The sequence below is a fragment of the Athene cunicularia genome, assembly GCF_003259725.1.
Source record: "Athene cunicularia isolate RWA chromosome 18 unlocalized genomic scaffold, athCun1 chr18_part1, whole genome shotgun sequence".
Classification (NCBI taxonomy): Eukaryota; Metazoa; Chordata; class Aves; order Strigiformes; family Strigidae; genus Athene; species Athene cunicularia.
The window spans coordinates 1,194,782-1,220,138 of record NW_020799123.1 but is presented as its reverse complement, the minus strand read 5'-3'; the positions used below and the strand labels follow the sequence as shown (position 1 = coordinate 1,220,138).

At 45.0% G+C, this 25,357-nt stretch overlaps 1 protein-coding gene across 1 annotated transcript in view; it reads right to left on the bottom strand.

The window, feature by feature from the left end:
* Positions 1-25,357, bottom strand: part of DNAH9 (dynein axonemal heavy chain 9) — a 206,644-nt gene that overhangs the window by 106,392 nt on the left and 74,895 nt on the right. Inside the window, exons 42-48 of the mRNA XM_026861253.1 lie at positions 19,754-19,915; positions 18,744-18,940; positions 16,052-16,214; positions 13,868-13,991; positions 11,688-11,830; positions 8,719-8,880; positions 7,571-7,804 (exon numbers count right to left, since the gene is read on the bottom strand). Coding sequence (XP_026717054.1) covers positions 7,571-7,804; positions 8,719-8,880; positions 11,688-11,830; positions 13,868-13,991; positions 16,052-16,214; positions 18,744-18,940; positions 19,754-19,915 — 1,185 coding nt within the window. The remainder of the gene's footprint in view (positions 1-7,570; positions 7,805-8,718; positions 8,881-11,687; positions 11,831-13,867; positions 13,992-16,051; positions 16,215-18,743; positions 18,941-19,753; positions 19,916-25,357) is intronic.

The following is a 25,357-nucleotide window of genomic DNA, read 5'->3' as shown; positions in this document are numbered from 1 at the left end:
CTTGGAAACTGGACAGAGGTTCCAGGGCAACATGAATGCTGCTTTGAGCAGGATCCAGTGGGAAATAGGTGGAAGCTTTGATTTCATCTATTCTTGGGATTATTTTTTTACAGCCCAGGAGCCTCACCATGGACCAGACTTTGCAGGAAGCTTCTATCACTATAAAGCCAAATACATCCAGCTTTGAACACAAGATCTGATGCTACATCACATCCCTGGTAAAAGACACACACATGCACAGTGCACATGTGTTTTGCAGTGGAGATGACACATGCTACAACTCATCTACACTTTCTTTTGCTTCTCAACCTTGACACCAGCAGAACAGAGCACATGGTGTTTCACTGTGTGCAGGTTTTGAGGAGGGCCTGTACACCAGGGAGCAGTACTCCCCAGGCTGCCTGCCCGCCCAGGTGCACCTCGCCACTCGCCCACCCCTCCATCCCACGCCCCACACACACCAGGCAGAGGCAGCACCCCATCAGTTGCCTTGCAGCCATCAGGTCCTACAGACTTGTGTCAGGAAGGGCATTTTTCACATCAGAAAGATTATGATTGGGATCTGCTGACTGGTACAGCCCTTGTCAAAGGTCCAAGGCTTGAGGGGCTTTAAAATGCAGTGTCAAATGAGCTTGAGAAGGGATCTTCCATTCAGCTGGTGACCAAGATGCTTGTGTGTCAGTGGTGGCAGCTCCTCACACACTGCTCCACCAAGCAGCTGCTCACACCCAGCAAGGTAGGAGCCCTCTCCAGCAACAGGCTGAAGCATTTGTACGGTGGGCAAGCTTGCACCAGCTCTCATTTGAAGAGAGAAAGTTGTTTTCTAAAAGCACCTGTTTCAATTACTTTACTCAGGCTCTGTGGAGACCACAGAGTTTTTTCACTGTTCTGCCATTAGGCTGATAAAGGATTGCTTAGAGTCCTGGAGTACATTAGTACCTATATAAAAATACTTACTAGAAGGGAAGTCAGACACTTACTTTTGTTGATATATTCCATTTTTATACGAGAAGAGAGAGCACAATATGCAATCTTATAAACTGAAGCTATTGACGTTCAGCATCAGCTTCAACTGGAGAGTGGTTCCTTAGGAGTCTCTTTGTGCTCTTCACCCATTGTCATCTCCTGCTGTCTGGCACTACAATGCTGTTTTCACCATGACAAAGACGTGACTGTAAATCCAAACGACTCAGGGCTTGCAGGAGCACATAATCCCTTCAGTCGACAAACTCAGCAGCAGCTTCTTGTTCAGCTGCACATCTTGGGGGATTGCAGGAAATTGAAGTGGGAGGTTTTGCTGATGGCAGATATGGCTTGTGACCTTCTTGCCCAAAAATCAGTAATCATGTGTTGGATATATATAGGAATGGGAGATTTAGGGGTGTACACAACCACAACAAAACAAGCAAGGGATTAAAACCCACTAGTACTCAACAGCATTACAAAATGAGCAGATGTAAACTCAGTCCCCAGCACAGCCTGTGAGAACACAAAATGTCCTGACAAAAACCTGCTTTCAGCCAAGCACATGCAATAATGAAAGGGTAAATGACTTGTTATAACATTGTCAAGATTTCAAAAAAGCAAGAAATTCAGTTAGGGCTTTGCCTGAAATATTTGGAAGCCCAGAGTGTATTTTACTGTGAAGGCTCCTGCCCAGCTGGGCACAAGTTCCATGTTGCATTCCCAGTGGAAATGATGCAAGTTGGAGCTGTGATGTGGACCCTGAGGTTCTGCTGGACCCTCTGCCAAAGGACTATACCACGTCCAGAGGACAGATGGTCACCTCCAGCCCCCCTTACCTACAGCAGGATTTTAGAACATGAAAGGAAACAAACATGTTTCTCCAGTGAGGCTAAAGCTCGAACGCAGTTCAGCAGAGACAATTTAATAGTGTTTGTGCAGTGGAAAGGGAGAAACAGAAGCAATGCCTAAATAACGAAACACTGTCTTTAGTGATGTCCTGGGGGTGGCACAGGGAATGTACATTTACGAACTTTATTCTTCCAGTTTCACTCCCTCAGCATAGCAAACAAGGTTCCCTTAATGCTATACTTTCATCCACAGCAAAAACAGTCTGCACTTTCATTTCTCCTCCCTTCCCACACATCCTAATGCCCAGACATAACAATGCTTGATGAGACACCAGTGAGGAGGCAGGCCTCATGCCACCGCCTCCAAGAAGGCAACGGGCACAGCAGAAACCTTCAGTGTGCTCCCATCAATGGCCTGTGGAGCCAGTCCTGGCAGAACAACATTAGAAATAAAGGCATGAAAGTTCTCTTCAGTCTACAAGTGTCACAGTAACAGAAGGTATCAAACTTCCCTTCTCTCACACCAAAATGACCTTTCATCCAAAAAGGACGGCAGCTTGTACACAGAGCTATTTTCTGTTTCTTTGGAAAACCCAGATACTTGTTATATCTGCAGCCATTAAACTACACTTCTAAAATCCTGAGGTGGCCAAGCCCAACCACCACTAACACGTATTATCCCAGGGTGTGCAGAAAACCTTCTCTGCACAGCTCCTCTCACAGCCCAGAGCTTTTCCAACAGTCACACCCAGTCTCCCTCCTTACACTGACACCCTCCCATACTCCTAGTCCACCCGATGAAAACCAGCAGTGTTATAAACCATTCAGATCAGCAGCAGAGCCATCCACCATCCTTCGAGCATATTTCCAGGTTGCTCTTCCTTGGTCATTCTTGAGTCCCTGGCACTCCTGGTCAGAGCTGCCAACAATATCCCAGGTAACACCATGATGCTATAACATCACATGCAAAACACCATGATGCAAAAGGAGAACAGCACGGAAAGTATTAAACAATGCCTGTTCCTTGGAGCTGGTGCTCAGATGGAGAGGATGAAGACTGATGAAGACAAATAAGAAGCGATGACGTTGTGGAGACTGAAGCCAGGAAGTCCTATTGATCTGGCCTCATGGATTGGGTTTGCATAACAAGGTTTTGGTAACAGGGAGCTGCAGGGGTGGCTTCTGTGAGAAGCTGCTAGAAGCTTCCACAAGGTCCAATAGAGCCAACACCAGCCAGCTGCCAGACAGACTCATCGCTGGCCAGCATCAGTGACAGTGGTAGCACCTCTGGGATAATATGATTAAGAAAGGGAAAAAGTTGCTGTGCAACTGTGGCCGAAGAGAGGAGTGAGAATATGTGAAAAAAGCTCTGCAGGCCCCAAGGTCAGTGCAGAAGGAGGGCAGGAGGGGCTCCAGGCCTGGAGCAGAGGTTCCCCTGGAGCCCGTGGGGCAGCCTGTGGTGAGACAGCTGTGCCTGAACCCAGGGAGTGGAATGGGGGAGCAGATCTCCACCTGCAGCCCGGGGAGGACCCCACAGCAGAGCAGGGGGATGCCCGAAGGAGGCTGCGACCCTGTGGAGAGCCCATGCAGGAGCAGGCTCCTGGCAGGACCTGTGGACCCATGAAGAGAGAAGCCCATGCTGGAGCAGGTTTGCTGGCAGAACTTGTGACCCCACAGGGGATCCATGCTGAAGCAGTCTTTTCCTGAAGGACTGCACCCCGTGGAAAGGACACGTGGAAAAGACCCATGCTGGAGCAGGTCAGGAAGAGCTGCAAGCTGTGGGAAGGACTGACATTGGAGAAGTGAATGGAGGACCATCTCCTGTGGGAGGGAGCCCACACTGGAGCAGGGGAAGTGTGTGAGAAGTCCTCCCCCTGAGGAGGAAGGAGCAGCAGAGACAACGGGTGATGAACTGACTGCAACCTCCATTCCCTGCCCCCCTTGTGACACTCAGGGAGAAGAGGTAGAGAAATCAGAAACGAAGTTAAGCTGGGGAAGAAGGGAGGGGTGGGGGGAAGGTGTTTTGAGATTTTTTTTTATTTCTCATTACCCGACTCTCATTTGATTGGCAATAAATTAAATTAATTTCCCTGAGTTGTCTGTTTTGCCTGTGACTGGCAAACTAGTGAGTGGTCTCCCTGTCCTTATCTCAACACACGAGTTCTTTTCCATCTTATTTTCTCCATGCTCTGTCCTGCTGAGGAGGGGAGTAATAGAATGGCTTAGTGGACACCTGGCATCCAGTCAAGGTCAACCCACTCCACCTCTGTGCAAAGGAAACGAGCAACACTCAATGCGAGGGGAAGGTTGAATACCAGAAACCCATCCGTCTCCTAGAAAGTGCTCAGGAAGGCTCTAAAAGGCATGAGGAACGCATTCATGCAGCAGGGGAACCTGGCACATGGACACTGGCATTGGACAACAGGGCCACCAGGCTCACAGGATGTTGCTAAAAAAGATAGAAAGAAGCAGCTTCATATGGAGGGGCAGGAAGAGACTCTTTTATGTGCAAAACCAGAGCACAGGATTGGGGGTTCACACCTCTTCAAAGATGTGACCTCTCACAGCTGTCGGTGGAGTTCAGGGTGCTGCAGTGACCTGTCCTGCCAGGTTCTTGCCAGCACATTGGACCCTGCTGTGCTGTGGAGCAGTCACAGACATGTGCTTCCAGACCCACCACAGAAGAGTCATTACCACATCCATGGTGAGAAAAACACCACGGACTTTTCCAGGGTCTGCCAACTCTGGTGAAAGCTGAAGATGCCTTTTGGGTAACATGTAGCTGGTAAGCAGAAGAAAACAAGAACTACAAGAGAATAACAGTATAAAGAGAGACTGAGGTGACATGGAAAAATCACAGCAGACTGTCATGCCAAAGAGGAGAGAATGCTGTTAACCTCCTTCCCATACGCAACACTAGGAAAATAACCAGATCAAGATGTGAGCAGACAGAGCCAGCGTGTGCTTTAACACATGGAATATCATTACTAGCCACAAAAGGGTCAGTATTTGGTCCCAAACGGTGATAAGAAATGTGAAAGACCAGCTTCCTGAGTCCAGGACAATCTGATAAGCAATTAGTACAGCGAGGTAGAAACAGAAAGAGCAAAGCAAATGAGAGATTCAAGGGTAATGTACTGTGACTCCAACAGGGAAGGGAGAAGCGCCTACCACCAGGACAGTGTAAGAATTATTAAAGAATAGGAAACCTGGAGGGCAGGCTCCCCGAAGACTCATTTTATCTGATTGTCCCTGCCTTGCTTCAAGAACACAAAATACATCACAAAGGTCAGCGATTAATTGATAGAGCAGACAAGACTTGAATCTGGAATCCAGTGATGCAATATGAACCAAAATCATCCTAAAAATTACTCGGTAACAGGCTCTGAACAGAGCATTGACCTCTTTGTAGCAAACATCACTCTGAAAAACAAATGACTCATCCCACACATCTTCCCAAGTCTATTACGTCCTAATAACTGGAAGCTGGCTTCTGCTTTTCTGAGTACTGAGGACAGTCACTCTCTTCAGGGAAAGATGGTGAGGCATGTAAGCTAATGGAAAACATTTCTTTAGAAGCAAAGTTGTTCAACAGTATCAAGAGGTACAAATATCAGAAGATAAAAAAGAGCAGGTAGGGGGGAGAAGAGTAAAAGGAAAGGGAGAGGTTATTTTGAAACAGGAATGACTTAGTCAAAAAGTACCCTGCATTATTGGGCACGACAGCGCCCTCATGCTGAGGCTACACTGACAGTCTATGGAAATACATAAAAATCATAACTAACTTGTCAGGGCATCTGAGCAGCAGGAATCTGGAGAATGCTGATGATGGAAGCACTAGTCCTCAGCTCTAAGGCACAGCCAGGTCATACACAGGTATCATAATCCTCCTCCTTTGCTCTGAAAATAAAAAACCCACAGCGTATCGCTTCCAAGCACCATGAACACAACCTGAACATGGCACTCCGAAGTGGGACAGAAGACTTGTCACTTCCTCAGAACCAAGACCAACCATTTGCATGAGTGAATATAAAGTTCAGATTTTTAAATTCATATTTAAGATTGAATGTTCTGGTATGATTTCCAATACTGCTAAATATCCACACTCTGGTTTCAAATCAAGATCAGTTTTGACTATTGCGCACATCTGATAATTTAGGTGTTTAATTTTAGGCCCCCAATGCTAATTTTAGATTCAGAATTGACATATTTGTCCTCACTGCTCTGCATCTTAATCAACTTCATAAACAGACACTTCTCACCCCAACCTTATTCCAACTAGATATGAACCTTGAGTTCTTTTATCCTTCTTGTAATATCAAAACCTCCAAGACCCACAGATGCTGTGGCCTCCAATCTCCTCCCCTGTCCTCCATCACTGCTCAGCAGCTGTTTTGTGGCTTGTCAGAGAACCCTTGCCAACATAACACCCATATGAAGATATGCCTGAAGGATACAGAAGGGTTCCCCTGTTTGACCAACACTACAGGGATTTGTTAGTTTCATATTAGTCGCTCCCAATGACAAATAGACCTAACCCATCTTGTCCACCACTGGGGCATCATCAGACACAGCAGCACCCCACAGGTCAGCAAACTTACTTTCCTCCATAGCTAAGGTAGATGTAAGGTCTGCTTTACAGTGAGGACACGTACTTATTACTCTGGTAGATGTCACTGGTTGTGATGGGTGCTCTCTACTACTGGCTGTTCAGCCTCAGCCACATCCTTACAAAGGAGAAGCTGCAAGCTGCTGAGGGGACTTGAAACATTCCCACTCCCCTCCTGTCTTCTCAAAGACCTGTCCTGCAGCATGAAGAAAGCAACTGTTTGAAGTGAAATGTAGATTATCAGAGCCGAGAGGCACTAATAGAGCCCATGCATCACCCTCCAGTAAGGCACATATCCTATCGAGTGTGACAGATAGGATTTATGACATCAGCATTATCCAGAGCATATATATGGAAGAGGTTGAACCTGCTAGTCCTTCATTCACACTGACACCTGCATTTCTTTGGAGCAGCTTCAGGAGAAGACTATTACCACAGTAGAAGCTTGGAAGTGGACATTTGTAAGAGTTAATAGAATATGAAATAGAGCAAAATGAGAGTTTAGCAACAGATGTAGACAGCAAAGCTCTGAAAGGCAGTTTGAGAGGTTTGTGAAATTCTCAGAACAACATCTAGTCTTTACCACAGAGGAGTGCCAGTGCTGCTCTTCAGCAGGGCGATTTTGGGGTGGCTAATCTACATTTCAGACATGCATTAGTATTCCTTAAAGATGGATAGCATAATGCAAAGAAAAATGAACATCAGTCTTATTTTAAAAGGATGTTCTATTTAGTTTGAGAGGATTCTTGATGAAGTCACTGTAGTTTTCCTGGATGCAACTCCAAAAATCACTGATCTTCCTGTATTCTATAAGCTATTTTGTCATCACAGCTGAAATATAATTTCATTAGGAGACGCACATAGCCACCTGGATCCCTATCTCATTTTACTTACTTTCATTTGGGATTAGCACCACCCAAAGAGCAGTGACTGGACAAACATCTCTTCCCCTCTCCTTTTCAGTAAGAACGTAACTGCTGCTCCTCCAGGAACTAGTTCAAGCGCAACTAGAGCCAGGATCTAGCACAAATTGTACACCCTGCACAGTTTCAGCCTGTAAAGTTCTCCTTTGAACCAGGGTGCAGAGATGTCTCTAACAGAGAAACAAGGAAAACCATCAGCTTTGAACCCCAAGGGGTTTGTTTACCTGTGCAGATGTGCTGTTGAGCTTCTCCAGGCCATTCTCCAGCCGCTCCATTTTTGCTTTTAAATCCTTGCCCTTTTTCAGTAGCAAATTCTGATATAGTTTGATTTGCTCAAGGAATGACTTTGGAGTGGTATAGTTATATCGTCGCTCATTGCTCAGATACAATCGGGATATCTTGTTGACACTTGTGTGGACATAGGCCATGAATTTGCTTATTGACTCTTTCACTGAATCCTAAAGGTAAGATGAGAAGACAAGAAGAAAAGATTTTAGACAGAACAACTATATATAGCAGTGCCATATATAAAGGAATTAAGTTTCTATTCTGCTGAAGCAAAATCCAAGATGTAACATCTGAGTTGATCCCTTTTCATTTGTTATCTCTAAAATAACTTTGTCTGCTTGTGTACTTTATACCTTCTTTTATATCTTTGTATCTTATACTTTATCTTTTTCCAAGCAATTTTTCTAGCATTCAGTTCTACAAAATAACAGCCTTTTAAGTATAAATTTGGGCTTTTTTCTTGTACAAATGGGGAAAGTGCACACTCATAAAAAGAAACATTGTGAACTTTATACTTCCAAAATCCTGCTCAGAAAAGATAAACAAATAGAATGTCTTTTAGTCTAGTAGCAGGTTGTTATCAATGAGAGCTTGATATATTTTTGACCTTCAGAAATACTGATGCTTAGACATGCATGTGGAGGGAAAAGTGTATGTTTCCTGCAATAATCATAAGCATTATGTTATTTTCTGCACTGATTTGTAAGCTGTGTCCCTTGCTAGGAGAGCAGTCATTTCACTGGCAATGCCATGAGTGTACAAACGCACACGAGTGTGGTGCCCATGGCCACACTTCTGCTAAGGAACATGCCCCTCCCTGAAAAGCCTGGACTGCATTTCAAGCATGGTTTGATTAAGCTTTATGCAAATCCTCTCTGAAGTCACCCGGATGTCCTGGGTCCATGTTGGAGGGCAATAAAAGTGAGCAAACCCTCTGTGTAATACTGTCCTCGTTATGCGAGGCACTGACCGGGGGGGACGAGGTCACACCTGGCTGCCACCAGCACCGCGTGGCCAGGGGTGGCCAGAGCCCACACCCCTGAGAGGAGCTCAAACCCAGGATGCCGACAGGTGAGGTGCTCACCTCCACAGTCTCTGTTTCTCGCAGAAAGCGAAGGCTGACAGACTCGAGGGCCTCCCGCGGCCACTCCTGGAACCAGTCTATGGCCGTGCAGCTAATGATGGCGGGAAACCTCCTGCTGCGGACACGCAGCTTGCTACCGACTGGAGAGAAACACAGTGCGACCTGCAGAGCCAAGGAAGAGGGTGAGAAGACACGGCCAGGAGAAGGTGCTGGGCTTCAGCTGCACAGCCCAGCCCAGGCTCGTCAGCCACTTCTGAAGGAAGATCTCACACCAGAAGCTAAGGGTACACCAGCCTCAGTCCTTGAGCCCTTGTACTTCAGGGCAGAAAGCTTTGCCTGGACAAGGCATACTCTAGCAGTAAACACATTTTTTCTCTGCAATAAAGACAAGCAGTGGTGGTAAGCATTGCTATGGTCAAAAGCAGAAGCCTGCCACACTTTCAAGGCTGCAGCCAGGGTTTGATATAACCACTCTTCCCTGCTTTAGAAGTGACACAAAGCTTCGCCCAGCAGGGAACTGGCATCCAGATACAAGTGGTCCAACGAGGAATTAAAGTGAATGGATCTAAATTCTCCTGGCAGGACCACAAGCCTGCCTGGACTGTTTCCGCAAAAGCCAGCACTGAAAAGGGTTGAGGTGGCTCAAACTCAAAATCTGCTGTTATTAGAATGAGAAAGTTTTTATAGAGAAATGTCAAAACAAAGCATTATGGAAATAAAACCATTTGTGAATGCATTTTCCCTGTTCGTTGCAGTTTTGCACAGCAGGTCCTTTGCTTTTCAGGCTTTTATTTCAGTCCAACAGCTGCTAAAAGTTTCTGAGTTGCAGCAAATCGTGCAGTGTTCATGGCTCTCTGGGAAATCTCTCTTCGTATTACTCTGGGGCCTGGTCAAGGAGATGTCACTCCCCTGTCCTCCCAGCCCTGCACCGTTTCTCCTTCCTCCAGTCTTCAGCACCCTTCCTTTGTCCACCCACCTTTCCCTGCAAGCTGGCAGCCTCCTTCCCCCACAGCCAGCCTGCTCAGTTCCTCCCAGGAAGGCACAAGCTCTTCCTTTTCCAGAACGAAACTCTTTGCCCAGGATGTAAATTCAGAACAAGGCAAAGTACCTCTCCTCTTCGCTGCCCCACCATCAGCTTTAACAGCAAAATAAACCCCAAGGACTGAAACTGCCACCCCCATTCATCATAGCCCTTTTCCCACAAGCCCACTGCAGCTGGATTTATGAGCTCTGCTAATCAGGCACAAAGAAGGACATGGACAAGTTGCCACCATGCAGTGAGGCAGCAATATCTGAGCAAGGGCTGGTTTGGGAAGCAGCATATCTCACTAAATGCTTCACGCCTCTCCCACTTATTAGCCCTGGCTGGTACCTGCACAGACTTGCAAGTGCCATGGGGCAGGCTGCTGTCAGTTCAGACATCTCTATAAGGTGTCACCATCATCACCATGAGCTACGATCTGTTTTTCAGAAGCCACAAAAGCCAGTCTGTAACAAAACCACTTTCATTTCCGTTTCAGAAGAGGCAGCTGAATTCAGAGTTTCTGCTCCTCTGACATGGTATAGACACATAGAAATCCTTCCTACACCTTCAAGCATAAGCCCTGGGCAGCTCTATGTTGTGCTCTCAGGACCAGACAAGATTCAAAAAGCTATCCATGTACAAAACCCCTCTTCTGCACCTACACTACTCTCTCTCAAGACTCCGAGGCAGAGGGTGTGCTGGTGCTCATGCTCCACTGGGCCAAGCCCCACTCCTGTCCTGCTCCCAGAGGTCCAGCATGCCCTGGACAAGCAACTGCTTTATCAGCTTTCTGCACAGCACATGATGCTGTCACAAAACGCTGGGGAGAATAAACAGCACTTCCTGGCTGACCTCATCCATCTGTTCTACCACACTGTTAAGGAGAAGGGCAGACAAGGAAAAGAGATCAGCCTCGAGTAAATCACATCCATGCTGCCCTTCAGGTGTACCTCAATAGCTAATGGTAATATATCTAGAGACACCAGACAGAAGAAAACCAAGGTGCTAAAAGAGCTACAAAACAGCATCGGCACTCATCAGAAATTCCCCTCTACACTAGGAGAGAGAGAGAGAGAGAGAGAGGAGGACAGGATCCCATCTCCTTGGGCAGCTACAGTGTGTCATGGTCCCCAAATTTTCTCGTGAATTCAACTCTCTAGCTGTTCTCCATCCTAAACGTGTACCTGCCTACATCAAAATGGGAACAGGCCACCCTACCTTAGTGAACTCATCCCACCAACACAAACCAAGCAGTGATTAAGAAGGAGGATATGCTTTTATTAAGCAAAGATCAGGCCTTCACTCATTGCCCATCCCACCTCCCTGCTGGGACCACAGCAATAAGCAGTCCTGCAAATGGGTAAATACCTTCTGGAAGTGTCTTAACTCCTTCCTGCACTGTACTTTTTCCATGTGCTGGGCATATCTGGGAAGTCCTGAAACAGTTTGGGGATCTTAGCACATCTTTATAAGGCCATTCTATGCTGGAATACGGGCTGCAGTGGAAGAAATCCTGTAAGCATGTTGTGTTCCAGAACTCTGGTTTTAAGATAATGGTCTTTTAATTCTTTTGGCTATAGATTATCAACAGCATGAAGACTGATCTCCTGTGCAACCTCTCCAAGCAGCAAGACCTAGTCCTGATGCACAGTTAATCTCCTTTGCATAGCTCTGAAAATGGAAAGGCTGATCCTGCTTAGCTCTTGAAAGAGAAAATTTTCAACTCCCATAGCGCTTTCTAAAGCCCAAGAAGTTGTGACAATAGACAGCATTTCCCACGCTTTAGTACTGCTTGGTGAGAGAATCAAAGTTCATATCATAAACAGGCAGAAAAGCCTTTCAGTCTGCAGTCTGACCTCCCTATAAGGTAACACAAAGAATCTCCACCCAGTACCCCTTCACCAAGGCTGATGGTGAGGACCCAAACTCCTCCAGTCTTTCTCACCTTCAGCTGTTGTTGAACACGCTCTATAAAAAACTTCCAGCACGTCTCCCTGGAGTCCACCAGCCCCCGGCCTTTGACTTCATTCCTCACACTGTTGATGATGTTTTCAACTTCATCATCAGGGAAGAGATCAGGAATTTCACCTAAGCAAAGAAGGCACATTTTGGTTTACTGGTCTGGATTTGGTTGCAGTCTTAGAGCAAAGTGAGGTGGCTGCCTCCCTCTTCAGGGGCTCAGAGAAGCCCCTTCCTCAAGAAAAACCATTACACCAGGTGCTCACAGGCTCCAGCAGCAGAAAAGTGGCACAGAAGGTCATTCTGTTAAAAAATAAACACTTGTGAGAGCAAACTTTCTTATAAAAGCACAAAGTTAACAAACTCAGAATAGAGTCAAAGTACAGAAAGTCCTTTTTTTTTTTTTTCCCAGACCTACAGTGCTAATTAGATTACAAAACAAAACAAAAAAAATCAAGTACCTAATATGCTACACATGATAAAGAAATCATTTTAGTTTTGCAAACGATTAGTTACATGTACGATTTCTGCAGCTGTTCAATGCCATTTCCAGCAGTGGACAAAGAACTCCCAGATCACCAAAATATTTTAACAGTCAGAAATCTTTTAAAAACTTAAGTTAATAGTTATGCAAATGATTGCCAAAAGTGTACCCAACCAAAAGGGTTTTTTTGTGGTTCCTTAATTTATCACCTATTCACTTCCTTTCTGGCTTCTGCTTTGATTGGAATTATCATTATTGAGTGAGATACTGTCAATACGAGCACTAATCACTTAGGAAAACACACTAATCAGAAATCTGCTTATTTGTAAGAAAGACTAAAATATATATATTTTATTCTAGCTTCCTAGATGATGACAAGAAGTGAAACAAGTAAGAAAAGCACACAGGTAGCAGAGGGCAGCCAGACCCACCAGTCAGCACCTGCTGGGTAGCACTAGCTCATGTCATGCGAAGCCACAGACCCTGCACCGTTCCGTCCTCAGTCCGGCTGTGATTCTACACTGCCTCCCCGGATCCTGAGTGAGAACCTCTAATCTGTCCCCACTTCCCTGCTTGGCATCCACAGGAAAACACAACACCTAACCGTAAGGTGACCTGGATATCCCAAAGCCAGGCTGCTCTGCTTGTCCCCTTGACTCACCTTGAGTCACGAGGTGTTTGTGTCATCTGCACCACACACAAGTGGTGGGAGCTATTCACTGCCCTCCACAACAACCCCTGTCCTTACTCCTGGTTACAAATTCATCACAGGCAGGGTTTGTTCGCTGCTGAAACCATCAGGCCAATTTATAGCCACATATGTCAACTCTGGAGTTACTCACAAACTATCACTCCACTGTGCTGTCAACTCCCACCCCTCACCATCCATGGAGGTCACCTGAACCAGCTGGTATCTTCCCACTAAGAGTAGACTCATAAATAAGGCAACAAGTGCTATGTGGTTAGTAGTAATGATTATCAGGGATCTGGGGAACACGCCCACTCTGGGTTACCTAGTGCGGTCACGGTGACACAGCTGCACACTCCCATGTGCTCTGTAGCTGCAGTGCTCCCAGCACAGGGAGTGCTCATCCACACATGCTTGTGCCATGTTCTGCAGGGAAACAGAGCACTGGCATGTAGACTGACTATTCTGTAATTGATTTGGCAAGCAACAACTCAAAAACGCATCTGGAAAAACAAAGAGGAAAAGGACTGGAATGGGATAAGCAACTAGCTGATGCACACAGACACAGTTATCTTGTGGCTTTGCATCATCCACCAACTCGCAGATACCAGTCAGGAACAGCCTTATTTTCTTAGGCAACTAGAATGTGGATGCACAGGATCCATAGGTCAAACTCCTTATCTGTTGATACATTTCTTTGTCCTCAGCTGCAATATCACAACTGACATGTCGCTTAACAACCATATGCAGTATACCATGAAGTATGGAAAAATTTGGTACAAGAGATCAGAGAAAAAAAATATATCTACCAGATGATGGAGTGCATCCTCACCAAGGAGACCTTAGCGCTGCTTTTACTCTAGAGGTTAACCCACGTATCTTCTAGCTTACTTCATATAGTTCTCTTCTGCATATTCTAGAACTACAGATGGTACCATGAGCAAAACTACACTGAAAAGAGGAAGAGGAGAAACCCAAGCAATGGGAGATGTACCTGATGCTAAGAAGTCATTCACCAGCACCAAGAACTGCTCATCTGCCACTTGTGCATCAGTCATCAGGAACACGGTGCCGATGTTCTTCACACCCGCTTTCAGGTACTGGTTTGCCAGGTCTGCCTGGAGGTTGAAAAGCAAGTGGGCTTAGGTGTTGCACTTACATCTGCAAAGCATGGGCTAGGTACCACAGCTACAAGCAGGATATTTCAGAATCTTCTCATTAAACAAGAACAAAGCAATTTCAATTCATTAGCATGAAACTGCTCTTTGGCCATTCTCCCTCTTCACAGCTGAGCCTTCCAGGTTATATGGGGGAGTCTGTTGCTATCATCATTGTAAGACATTACCAAGTAAAACTTGACATTATGCCCAGGTCTGTATAACACATAAATGAGAAGAAAACTCTGGCCAGCACCGCTAGACAAAGGTAAATGCCTGTGGCTGAAACACTTAGAGGTCAGTGTTGTGGCTGAAGACATCAGTGTAATCCCTGGTTGTGGAGACAACCTGGTTGGGGAGTTCATAAAGGCTCACTCTGCCCTAGGCTGTGGGTACAATAAGTCACATACACAGGGAAGATAAAGCAACACGGGGACTGGCAGACAGTAGTAACTGCAAATGTTGGTCCTTGGTATCCCCATGCTGTAGATTTCTCTGGTTTCACAAGTATACATGATATAATTATTTTTTTCTGAGATGCTGGAACACATTTTTTTTGCCTTGTGAGGAAGAGAGGAAGAATCCTTGTGCAAACATGGAATTTTCAGTTGTGTATTTCTTCCTTCTCTTCCAGAGTCTGAGCAGGGACTCACCCTTCAGTCTCCCACTCACTGCAGTGACACTGACAGAGAGACTGCTCACATGGAAAAGCTGCTTTATTTCAAAGGGAACAATGTCCTCCTAATGAAGGACACCATCTTTTTGAAATCCAAGCTGTTCATGAGATGGGAAAAACACCATCATCCAGCTCAAACTCCATCCTTTCCTTCCTGCTCCTACAAGTAAGATACAAGACATGCGGGGCACCTGAAGGAATGCACTGGCCAACGTTTCAGAAACTCTCTTAGAAATTTAGCAAACACTTCTTGCAAAAAAAAAATAAATAATTGTTACTTTCATCTTTGGAAATTTGGATTAGATTCATTATAACAGTGGGAAGGGCCAATGGCAGACTGAGTAATCTGTCACCACCTTGCTCTTCCATATCTGAGAAAAAAATTACTCCACATTTCATAAATTCTTTGAAAATTAACACAAAGTGAAGGGAATACCAAAGTAACTTCCACCTCCACAGACAGAGAAGCAAAGACATGCTTTGAAAACAAGTTTATTAATGCTGGTATTGAGCTAAATTCCTAGATGGAAGTGCAAGCTTTCTCAATAGGCAGGTAGGAGCTAGAAAACTCCACGAGTGGGACTGAAAAACACAGAGGAGAGCAGAAAATACCCAAGGGATGGTGGGACAGGCTTGTGTGATGTGATGAAAACAACTTGTACACAACCACAGGTCACCAGGTTGTGTCACTGATGGGGAAGGAACTCGGGGTTCATTGGCCATCACGTCTTCCAGGCAGCACAGAATGAATGAATTAGTGGGGATGATTTTTACATTTTTCATGAGAATCATTTTGCCACCAGCTAAAGTACTTTTAAACCATTTCAGTGATGTTTTAAAATGTTAATTTACAACTCCTAAGCTCACTAGCTTGAGCATAAACAAAAGCACAGGCACGTTTTCTACAGTGAACCATCTACTATCTACTCAGTGTACCCTTATACAAAACACCAGAGAAAGAGCCGGATATGATCTGGGAGCTCTCTCCTACACCTTTTCCACCTCCAAATCACTTCACAAGAGGTACCTCACAGATGAGCTAATTACCATTAGAAATAATTAGGGTTCATTAGCACAGTTCAGTGCTGACACTAAGCCTTGGGCCGGAATGCTCTCAGGCCTGGCCAGCTCAGAGGTCTGGCAGAGGACATCAGGTCTTTCAGCACCCCCGTGCAGAGAAAAGGTATTTCCAGAAGTGTTGCTCCTCTCCACAGTCCCATATCATGTCTGGAGTTTTTTAGTATCTTCACAACAGTGTCACTCAATATCCAACAAGGCAAAATTTTCAGGGCAAGTTCTGCTTTTTATTTCCTTCCCCTCCACCTCAGCCTTAAAAGTCACCTACCTTCAGGTCAGGGATCCCATACCCTTTCCTCAAAGTAATCTGGTAAACCTCCAGAGAGCTAAGGAAGGCTGCCAGTCTGGTCAGGCTCTGCTTGCCACTTCCACCCACGCCAACCAGGAGAGCGTTTCCTCTCGGAGACTCCAGGATACGGTTGATGCGGCAGCTAAATTGAAGCATACAAAATCTCTCATTAATAAGGGTATTTTGCTTTTTCTCTGCTCTGTGCCTTTCAATACATATTTTATCCACTAAGTAATTGTATTCTGAATGGGATGGAAAAAGTCATTCTAAGAGACATGTCAGCAATCAATCCCCATCTCTGCTGAGACTTATACAAAGGACATGGCTGATGAAAAAAATATTTCAGTGGCAATTCAGATTGGGTCCAATTTTTTTTCCACCTGCAAAGTCCTTCTGGACAGAACTATTTTGAGGTGAATGCCTGGTCATTTTTGCAGGGAGGACAAGGGAAAAAACACATTACTTTGACATGCAAAAACTGAGAACAAAATTGAAGGCTCTGATGCACTTTCCTGGTAAAGGTTTCTCTTCACAAAGCATTTGGGGTTCATGTTCAGGTGAAGACTCCTGCGATCCTTTAAAGCATATTCATGTCTAGAAGAGCATAAAATCTGTCCGGGAAACACAGTCCATGTTTCTTATTTATCCAAACCATCACTACTCATAAGTGAGATTTTCTCACTCTTAAATGAACTTGTTATTGTTTTCCAGGTCTGTTCACTTATCCTGTCTGACAGTTGCATGGTGAACTCTGTCTGCCTCCAATTTATTCTCTTTAAGCAACTGCTGACATCCCCACGTGTTAAAACCCCAAGTGAGGGTTGTTAGAGGATCCTACCTGTGCAAACATCACTGTCCCGTGTCTTAAATGCAAACACCATTCCCCTCTTCACAGCATTGCCTTTATTCAGCTCACTTAACTGAGTATTTTCCTAGACTAATTTAATTATTTTTTTCTACTAAGACTGCGGGAAATACCATACTGCTTTATTAGAACTCAAGTATTTTATGATCTATGCACAGACTCCCACCAATTATATGGAGAAAAGCAATCCAGTTTGTGTGGAGAGCTTTAGTGTTCCTGCTTTCAATTCTCCAGGCAAGCTCTCCCTGGAGATGACAGGTGGTCTCTGCCCTTGATGTGGTCCCCAGGGCTGTTTGCTTTGTGAACGTGCACAATGGGCTCTGGATTTGGATGTGACTGACAGGTATCTCCCACTTACTTACATAAATTAAGTCCGTAACTTTTCCTTTTTTTTTCTTTATTTTTTTTTCCCAACTGAAAAGTTTCAGTAAATTCAAGCTGACATTCATAAACTGTTTGAGATTGAATAAGTTGAGTATTTCAGCAAAACACAATTTCCAAATGCAACGAATGAAAATCATGCTGAATACTCAAACCTCATTTTCTGGTTACTCACAATATTAACTGGAGGGGTAGCGCCAGGGTTTGTCACAAATCCCAATTTATGTAAAGTGCAAAAGGAGCACAAGTTTAGTATTACTGTCACCTTTCTGCAAGCAGTGGAAGCAGAAACACCTATGGACATCAGGCTGCATACAACTCTTTAGTACAAAGGACTAAATGCCCATGTTATAAGGGAAGATGTGCCACAGCATAACCAGCACACAAAACTGGAAAAGTCACAGTTTGTTGAGCTCTCAGAACAGAAATGGTTAGACAACTCGTTAAAAGGAGCAGCACTGTATGTATGGTTTTAATTTACATGAGAGTAATAGCATTAAGTTACAAGGTCCAATAACTGAAATCACCCACAGTGGTATGGAGCAGGACAGCAGCTTCTTTCTAGCTTGGAGTATCAAACCTGCACTTCTTGATACAATGCTTTCATACAAAATCAGTTACAACTCTGATTTACAGGGCAGGTCCATCTTCTGAAGTGATCTAAGGCCAGCTCTGCATTTCAGCCTCCAGAAATGAGACTCTCTGCTGGGATCCCCAACAAGCATTTAAATCATATTTGAAAGATGGAAGTATGCCTCACTATCTATACCACAGACATGTAAACAGCTTCATAATTATCAACTGGAGGCTTGCTATTTTCATATAGTCCCACATGTCCTGTTTCCAAAGGGAATCCATCTGGATCTCCAGGCATCTAAATACAAGCAGGATTTTCAAAGGATCAAAGCAGTTTAAATGCCTCAATCCATTTAAACTAGTAGGCTTAATGCACATACTCTCACTTTATATACATTTGAAAATCCTACTTAGAACCTCTGTAAACAGAGCTCTAAACCAGTTGTGAAAGCATTTAGGGAAATCCCAGTATAACTAGTTCTGTAGCTGGTTGTCAAGTGAAGACAATAAATCACTTGAACATTGACACATACAATAAATGTTCGTGGCATATGCAGAACATCAAGGACCAAAGATATTGTAACAGCAATCAGACTTAAAAATAACCACCAGCTTGTAGTCACTCCATCTGACAGCCCCAGGCATCCTCACAGTTTCAAAAGTGCCCTCCAAACAGCAGCTCGAGAAGCAGTGCAGCATTTGTGCTGGACACACCCCACGGACAGATGAAGCTTCTGCACACCTTCAGCTCCATCAGCTCTAATTACGGGATACCTACATCCTTCAGAAAACCACATGGAAGCAATCTGCTTGAGATGATGAGACCATAAATCAAAAAAATCCCCTTACACATGGCACATGGCATCCTCAAATAGTACCAAGTTCATGGCAGCATTGACTTCATTGTAGTTGTCCAAGGCATCCACAAGGATCTGGTTCAACTCCTCCCAGGTTGGAACTGGCCTATAGATGGGTTCACCAATGCCTTTAGCAAAATGGCAGTAAACATTAATTTGCTTGGTCTGCTCTAAAGTTTCCTCAATGTCCTATCAAAGAAAAAAAAAGAATATAACAAGTATAGGAAAAAAACACTGCAGCTCTGTGTCATTTTTCCAAATAAGGTACAGTGTTCCAGCAAATGCTTTTTTATGCCCATATAGTTGCACCTGAATGGTGCAAAAGATGGTAGAGGGACAAGGAGGAAAGAGGGGGAAAGGAAAAAGACTCAATACTGACTTTTTTTGCTCTGACAACTTTTTGCAAATCACAAAACCTCAACTCATTATTGTAAGAGAATGTGGCCACAAGAAAAGCCCCTCAGCGATAGAAATGGCATCAGGCTGTTGCACGGACAATGATAGCTGCAGGAAAATGTGCTGTCTGCACTATTTATCACTTCAGTCATACTGGTGTGATTCATATAGCAGCATTGCTGGGTGACGCCAGACCTGAAGGAAAGCAGGTCTAGATCTTTCATTTGAAAAATATATTGGAAAAAGGGAAAGCAATAGGGATTTGTGCCTGCATTTCACTTTGCTCCCATCCTGACCAGGGATCTGACCCTTCTCCTGCTTTTGCCACATGAGACTCAAAGCACTTAAATAAAGGAATTTAATTAATTCACAGAGCCCAAATCTTCTCTTCCTGATGCCCTTATGGACTGCATCATTTACCCATGTTGCAACAGCGGCAGCTCAGAATATGGATGACTGAGATTTTGCTCCTGGGCTCCCATCAAGAGCATTGACCTCCAGGCAAGGGAGAGATGGGCAGACCTTGTGTCAAACTTTGCTTTCTCAAGGAACTTTTGTCCTGTTGGCACACATGTTATTATCAGAGTTACCAACATCAACACTTACATCATAGAATTTCTTCACCATCTCCAGCTGGATTTTATCAAAGGTACTATAATCCTTTTCTTCAACCATCTTATCCCGGTACACCCGGTTAGACTCATGAAGGTAGAGTTTCAGTAGGTCTTGGGGTTGCTTCAGACATTCAGGGGTAGAGAACAGAAGGCCCTGTGGGGAGCAGAGACAGTCAGTAAACACCATCTTGACTCTGAGGAACTAAGCTCACCCCCAGCATCCTGGCTATCGTGATGGAAGAGGGATGAATCACTCTAAATGTAGTTATTATATCAACTTGCAGTTGAATTTCTGGATAAGCCCCTACTCAGCAGCCCCAGTAGAACACACCCTTTGTTACCCCTAATCTCCCAAAGCAGTTTATATTTGTTATATTCATCGTTATACCCCAAACAACATCCCCAGTGCAGCCTGGCTGGGCTGGTGATCCTGATCTCAGCAGCAAAGAGCATGCACACAGACACCAGCCCAGACGTGCAGTTCCTTGCATCCCAACACCACACCATAGGTGCTTTGTCAACAAGGAAAAAAGAGTTCAGAATTTTTAGTGCTAATAATTTTGGGTTTTAATCAATTAATTTTAATTAGGTGCATTCTGCCTGCAGGAAATATTAGTTGCTGTCTGCTTATTACAGTATGTTTACCATGAACTCTATTAAAATGCATAAAATAATTATATTTCAAAGAGGTGCTGCCTATAAATAAGCCTATTAACAGCACACAGGGTTTTCAATGGTATGAATTAAATAGACAGCTTTTATTCCTAGCATCTAATTATTTATAATAAAATATAAAATTTATTAAAAATAATGTAAAGCAGTCCCTCTGAGCTCACTGGCCCATGGCTCAAATCATTTGGGTTTCACATTTGTCATTGCAGCTGCCAAATTACCATTTTATTTACTTCAGGAAAAAACCCAGTGTAAATTCAGATGACTGGAAGACAGAAAGGTGAAACCCATCAGATCCTAAACTGACCTTAAAAATAAAAAAAAAAATCATTCAGTCACTCTAAAGGCATTGCAAGCCACAAAAGTTGTTGTATTCTTGATGCAAGCATGTGTAAGGCTACCTCAGAGGAAGAAAATCCACCCTTCACAAATCTCTAATGAGTTTATTAACACCTGAACATGTCCCCTCTTCTCACTTTACAAACCCAACCCTCCTCATTCCTCTCAGCAGAGCCACCAGGCTCTTCCATGAACACAACCAGGGGCATCCCCAAAGAGCGATGGGGATTCTCTGTGTGTGAGACTGAGCTTCCAGGAGATGCCACAGTGCATGTGCCTGGGATGCACAAAGGATGCATGTCCATGGGTCACTGCAGCTGTGATGGATGTGGTGCCAATGTTAAAAACAAAAAAAACAAACAAACAAACAAACAAACAAAAAAATATATATATATATAAAATCATCCCTTGCCCTTTGCCACATCAAAGCAAGTTTTATCCTTCTGGCTGTTGAGTCCTCAGGTCGTATTTCAGCCAAATCTTTCAGATCCTCCTCACCAAAAAGGCCAGAAGTTGGTTAGGAAGCCCTTTCTGCCACACTGAGACTTCTCTAGACAGCGATACCAAATATCATGACATGGGAGATAAACCAGTGAGACGCCAGAAGAAGTCTTTGCTGTAAGGAGCAGCTGTGCCCATCGGGGTGCAAGGGGATCGCCACCGGGCTGCAGGGGGATTGCGGCTCTCCGGCCGAGACTCATCAGATCGGGATTTATTACCAGGTGATTCCGAGTGACAGGCTCCTCAGCAGCTTAATAATCACCCCAGGAGACGATGCGTATTTGGCATGGAAACGGGGAATATGCTAATCATCCCAGCAAGACTTGTCTGTGGTGTTGTCATGACGCATCAACTTGCCAGCAGAGACGGGCTGTTTCAGCTCTGACAAGGCAGGACCTGACCTCAGCCAGTTGTTTGTTTTTTTTCCCATGGTCTTCATGAAAAGGAGGACAGTGAAGAGCACCCATGACCCCGTCAGCCTGCCAGGGAGTGTGTCCCGTCCCAACAGGCCCTCACATGCTCTGCACCCACCACAGCTGTGCTGAGGGATGTTCAGGAGAGTTTCCTGCTGCCCATCAGAGCTCTGCAAACAGTGACAAGTATCAGTCAGCTTGGACTTTACACTGTCAGAAGATCTGGGCATTTAGGAACGGAACCCTGGCCCGGGTCAGGACAATTCCCACTGCGTCTCCGTCAATGAGTCCTAACCCCCAGCATTACCTCAAACCCTGTGTTATCACTATCCTCTGACCAGAAACAGTCTCAAAAATCATGGAGCTGGCAGAGCCACACTCCCCAGAGAGCTCCCTTGAGTTGTATCCCCCCCCAACCATTCGTTCTCCCCGGAACCTAAGAAGCCTTCCAGAACAGACCATCTTCCATGCAATACCATTTTCTTCACCTGTAAGTTCTGGTGCTCTAGATTTAATGTGAAGTCACACACAAAGAAAAGGATCACTCATTTTTCTGTAGCGAGGTGCACAGCTCTGGTACTGCCCACAGTATCAGTAAGTCCTACCTCACACAGCCAAATGATTTTTGGTAACAGAGTAGCTCTTCAAAGATATTCAAAGTCAAATGGTTAGATGGTCCAGTGGAGAGACACATTTACATTTTTCTTTGCACCGCAACATGCTCTTAGGGGCATACATGGAAGAAATGCATACTACTTCTCTACATGGAAATATATTGGACATAGATAGACAAAATAGAAACAGAAGAGGCCTCTACATGTACAGGACAATCATGGAAAGTCAAAGACTTTTCATGCTGCTACCAAGAACACACAAGAAGCATTCAAGCCATTCTGGCCAGACCTGCAAAACTCTAACACATGTCCAGAAATCAAGGTCTGAAGCAATGTAATGTGAATTCTGGACACCAGGCTTGCTAAGTTGATAATTATTTCCACTTCTTAAGCTTTGCACCATGCAAGGCTCCCTGCTAGCAGGCTGGCTTCCTGCTAGTGCTGCTCCGGGCAACCCAGCGCAGGAGGGAAGTACCAGGTGGTAGAGCACAGGTTCCCCTGCTGCCAGGCTGGGGAGGAAGGTGCATGGGGAACTGTGAGGAGAGAGTTAACACTCTCCCATGGGTGGGGCAATAAGGTGACAGAACAGAAAGTCTTCCAGGCATAAAAAGGCAAGAAAAATATTTTTTTCTCTTTTTTTGTAGTCTAAATAACATTTAAAATAATAATAATTCCTGCAGCATAGTGACCCCTTTCTAGCTGTCCTGCACTGTTGGACTAAGCACCCTGCTTTCCTCCTTCCTGATGTTACTCTTGGGGCTCCTGGAGCAGCCTCAGCACTTTGAGGACAGTGGTGACATGAAAACAGTGACAAACAGCATTACTATCAACAGCATAGGGGCCATGAACCCAGAGTCCTATTTAAAAGTATTGTACCAGTTTCAAAATACACTCATCAAGGAGGACTGACGAGGTTATTCAGTCACCCCAATGGCACCACATGGTGCTGTGCTGCTGTGTGTGATGGAGCATCCCATAACCAGATGCTGGCATCTCGATCTCTCTCAGGAAGAGAAATAGCAGACAGTAAGACAGAAGGAAGGTGAAGCTCTGAAACCAAACTGTCTCAGGTAACCAGATCCCAAACAATTACAGATGTGAGACTGACTGGCCTGCAGTTCCCTGGGACTTTCTTTTTTCTGTTTTTAAAAATTGAGGTTATATGTCCCCTTTTCCAAACAGGGGGAGCTTCTGGACTGCCACAACTTCTTAAATATGATGGACAGTCATATCATCTGCTACTTCCCTCAGGACCTGGGGATGCACCTCACCAGGTCCTTTAGATGGTCTTGAACCTATCTCCTATGGTGGGTGGTTCTTTATTCTTCTAGTCCCTGCCTTTGCCTTCTGCATCTTTGATGGTGTGGCTGGAGCACTTGCCAGTGAAGACTGAGGGAAAAAAAGTCATTGAGTACCTCAGCATCCTCCATGATCCAGGTAACCAGGTATCTTGTTTCCTTCCAGAGAGGGCACACATTTTCTACATAGTCCACAACTCTGTCACTGCAGAGACCTGCCTTCTTTAATCAAGGGTAAATTGCCTGGAGCATACAAATCAATTTAACTCTGCAGTGCATGGCGGGACCCAGAGGCATAAAAAGGTGCCACAGAAATGAAAGGCAAAGGAGTGTTGGACTTCAACCACAGACGGGACCTACTACAGAGGGTAAGTAACAGATAACACCTTCTGATGAGCCCAAAGGATTACAAAGAACTGAAGGGTAACCTTACCCCTGCAACAGTAATATTGGTAACAGTAAGTGATATAGTCCAAGGACAAGGAGCCAGAGCCACCATTCCTGCAGATCTTACCTCACCTTACTCCAGCCCCTTCTTGCCCATCATCCTGGACTGCAGTTACCAGCCTCCCCTCACCCTAAACATTTCCAGTGAGATGTGACAGCAAATTTAAGCTGGTTTATTACAGCTAGATTTTACAGTACTTGTACCATACAAAACCATCCCAGGGGGGTTGAATATGATCACAGATTTTGAGGCTCCTTGTTATTCTTTTACACAGTCAGGAAGGAACAGGCCTCAATTCAGACTCTAGCAGGTTTCCAGGTCACCAGTGTGCTCGTCAGAGGAAACCATGCCCAGTGCTGGTTTCCTTTTCTCCTTGGTTCCCCTTCTTCGCCCAGAGCCTTTCTGCCAGTCCCTATCTCCCTGGAGACTTGTGTTACCCTTTGGGGAACCAGTTTCCCCCATTCAGTGTTCACATATATCCTGGTACCACACAGGAGAAACCAGCTTATTTCTATGTGAGGGCCTGAACCAAAGTTTCACCCTATAGACATTGGCCAGCTGGTGTCAGAGAAGCAGTGGCACCGAGTACAGTGCTGAGGCATTTAGTGTTGTCCTGCTGAAGGTGAAGCCCAGAAACAAATATCATATGAAAACGGTGGATAAAATCATTATCGTGTAGAAATACACAGAATTTCCCGGGACCTTCCCAAGTCAAGAGAACTAGATGGTTCATACTCCCTCAGGTGGAAGGGAAAACCACTGAAAGAGAATGGAAAACACATCTGATTAACAGGTGGCTCAGAGACTGGTGCCACTGTCAGAATTCTGGGTTCTTTGATCACGGTGAGGTTTATAAGGCACCTGATCTGCTGGCAGCAGTTGGGACAGGTGTGATGCAGCTGTCCTAGAGGGGTGAAAGGATTCTGGGGCAGGAGTTAGCAGGGCTTATTGACAGGGCTTTAAACTAGATATGAGGGGGGGCAGGGAGATAACTGGGCCTGTTAGGAACAAGCTCAAGGGAAGCATGTCAGGGCTTGAAGGATGGTGGACTGGTGAGGGCTCTTCCTCTGACAGTTCATTTGAAAGAAGGGATAGATGTTTAGGAACCGTGGAAGCACCTGAGAAGGGTCTGGTAGGGACTGGGGCCCACACTCACAAAAAGGATTCATGAGCTCATCTCAAGTGCATCTGTACCAATGCACGCAGTGTGAGCAACAACCAGGGGGAGCTTGACGCCAGGATGCAGCACGAGAACTCTGACACAGCAGCTGTCACAGAAACGTGGTGGGTTGCCTCACACAGCTGGAGTTC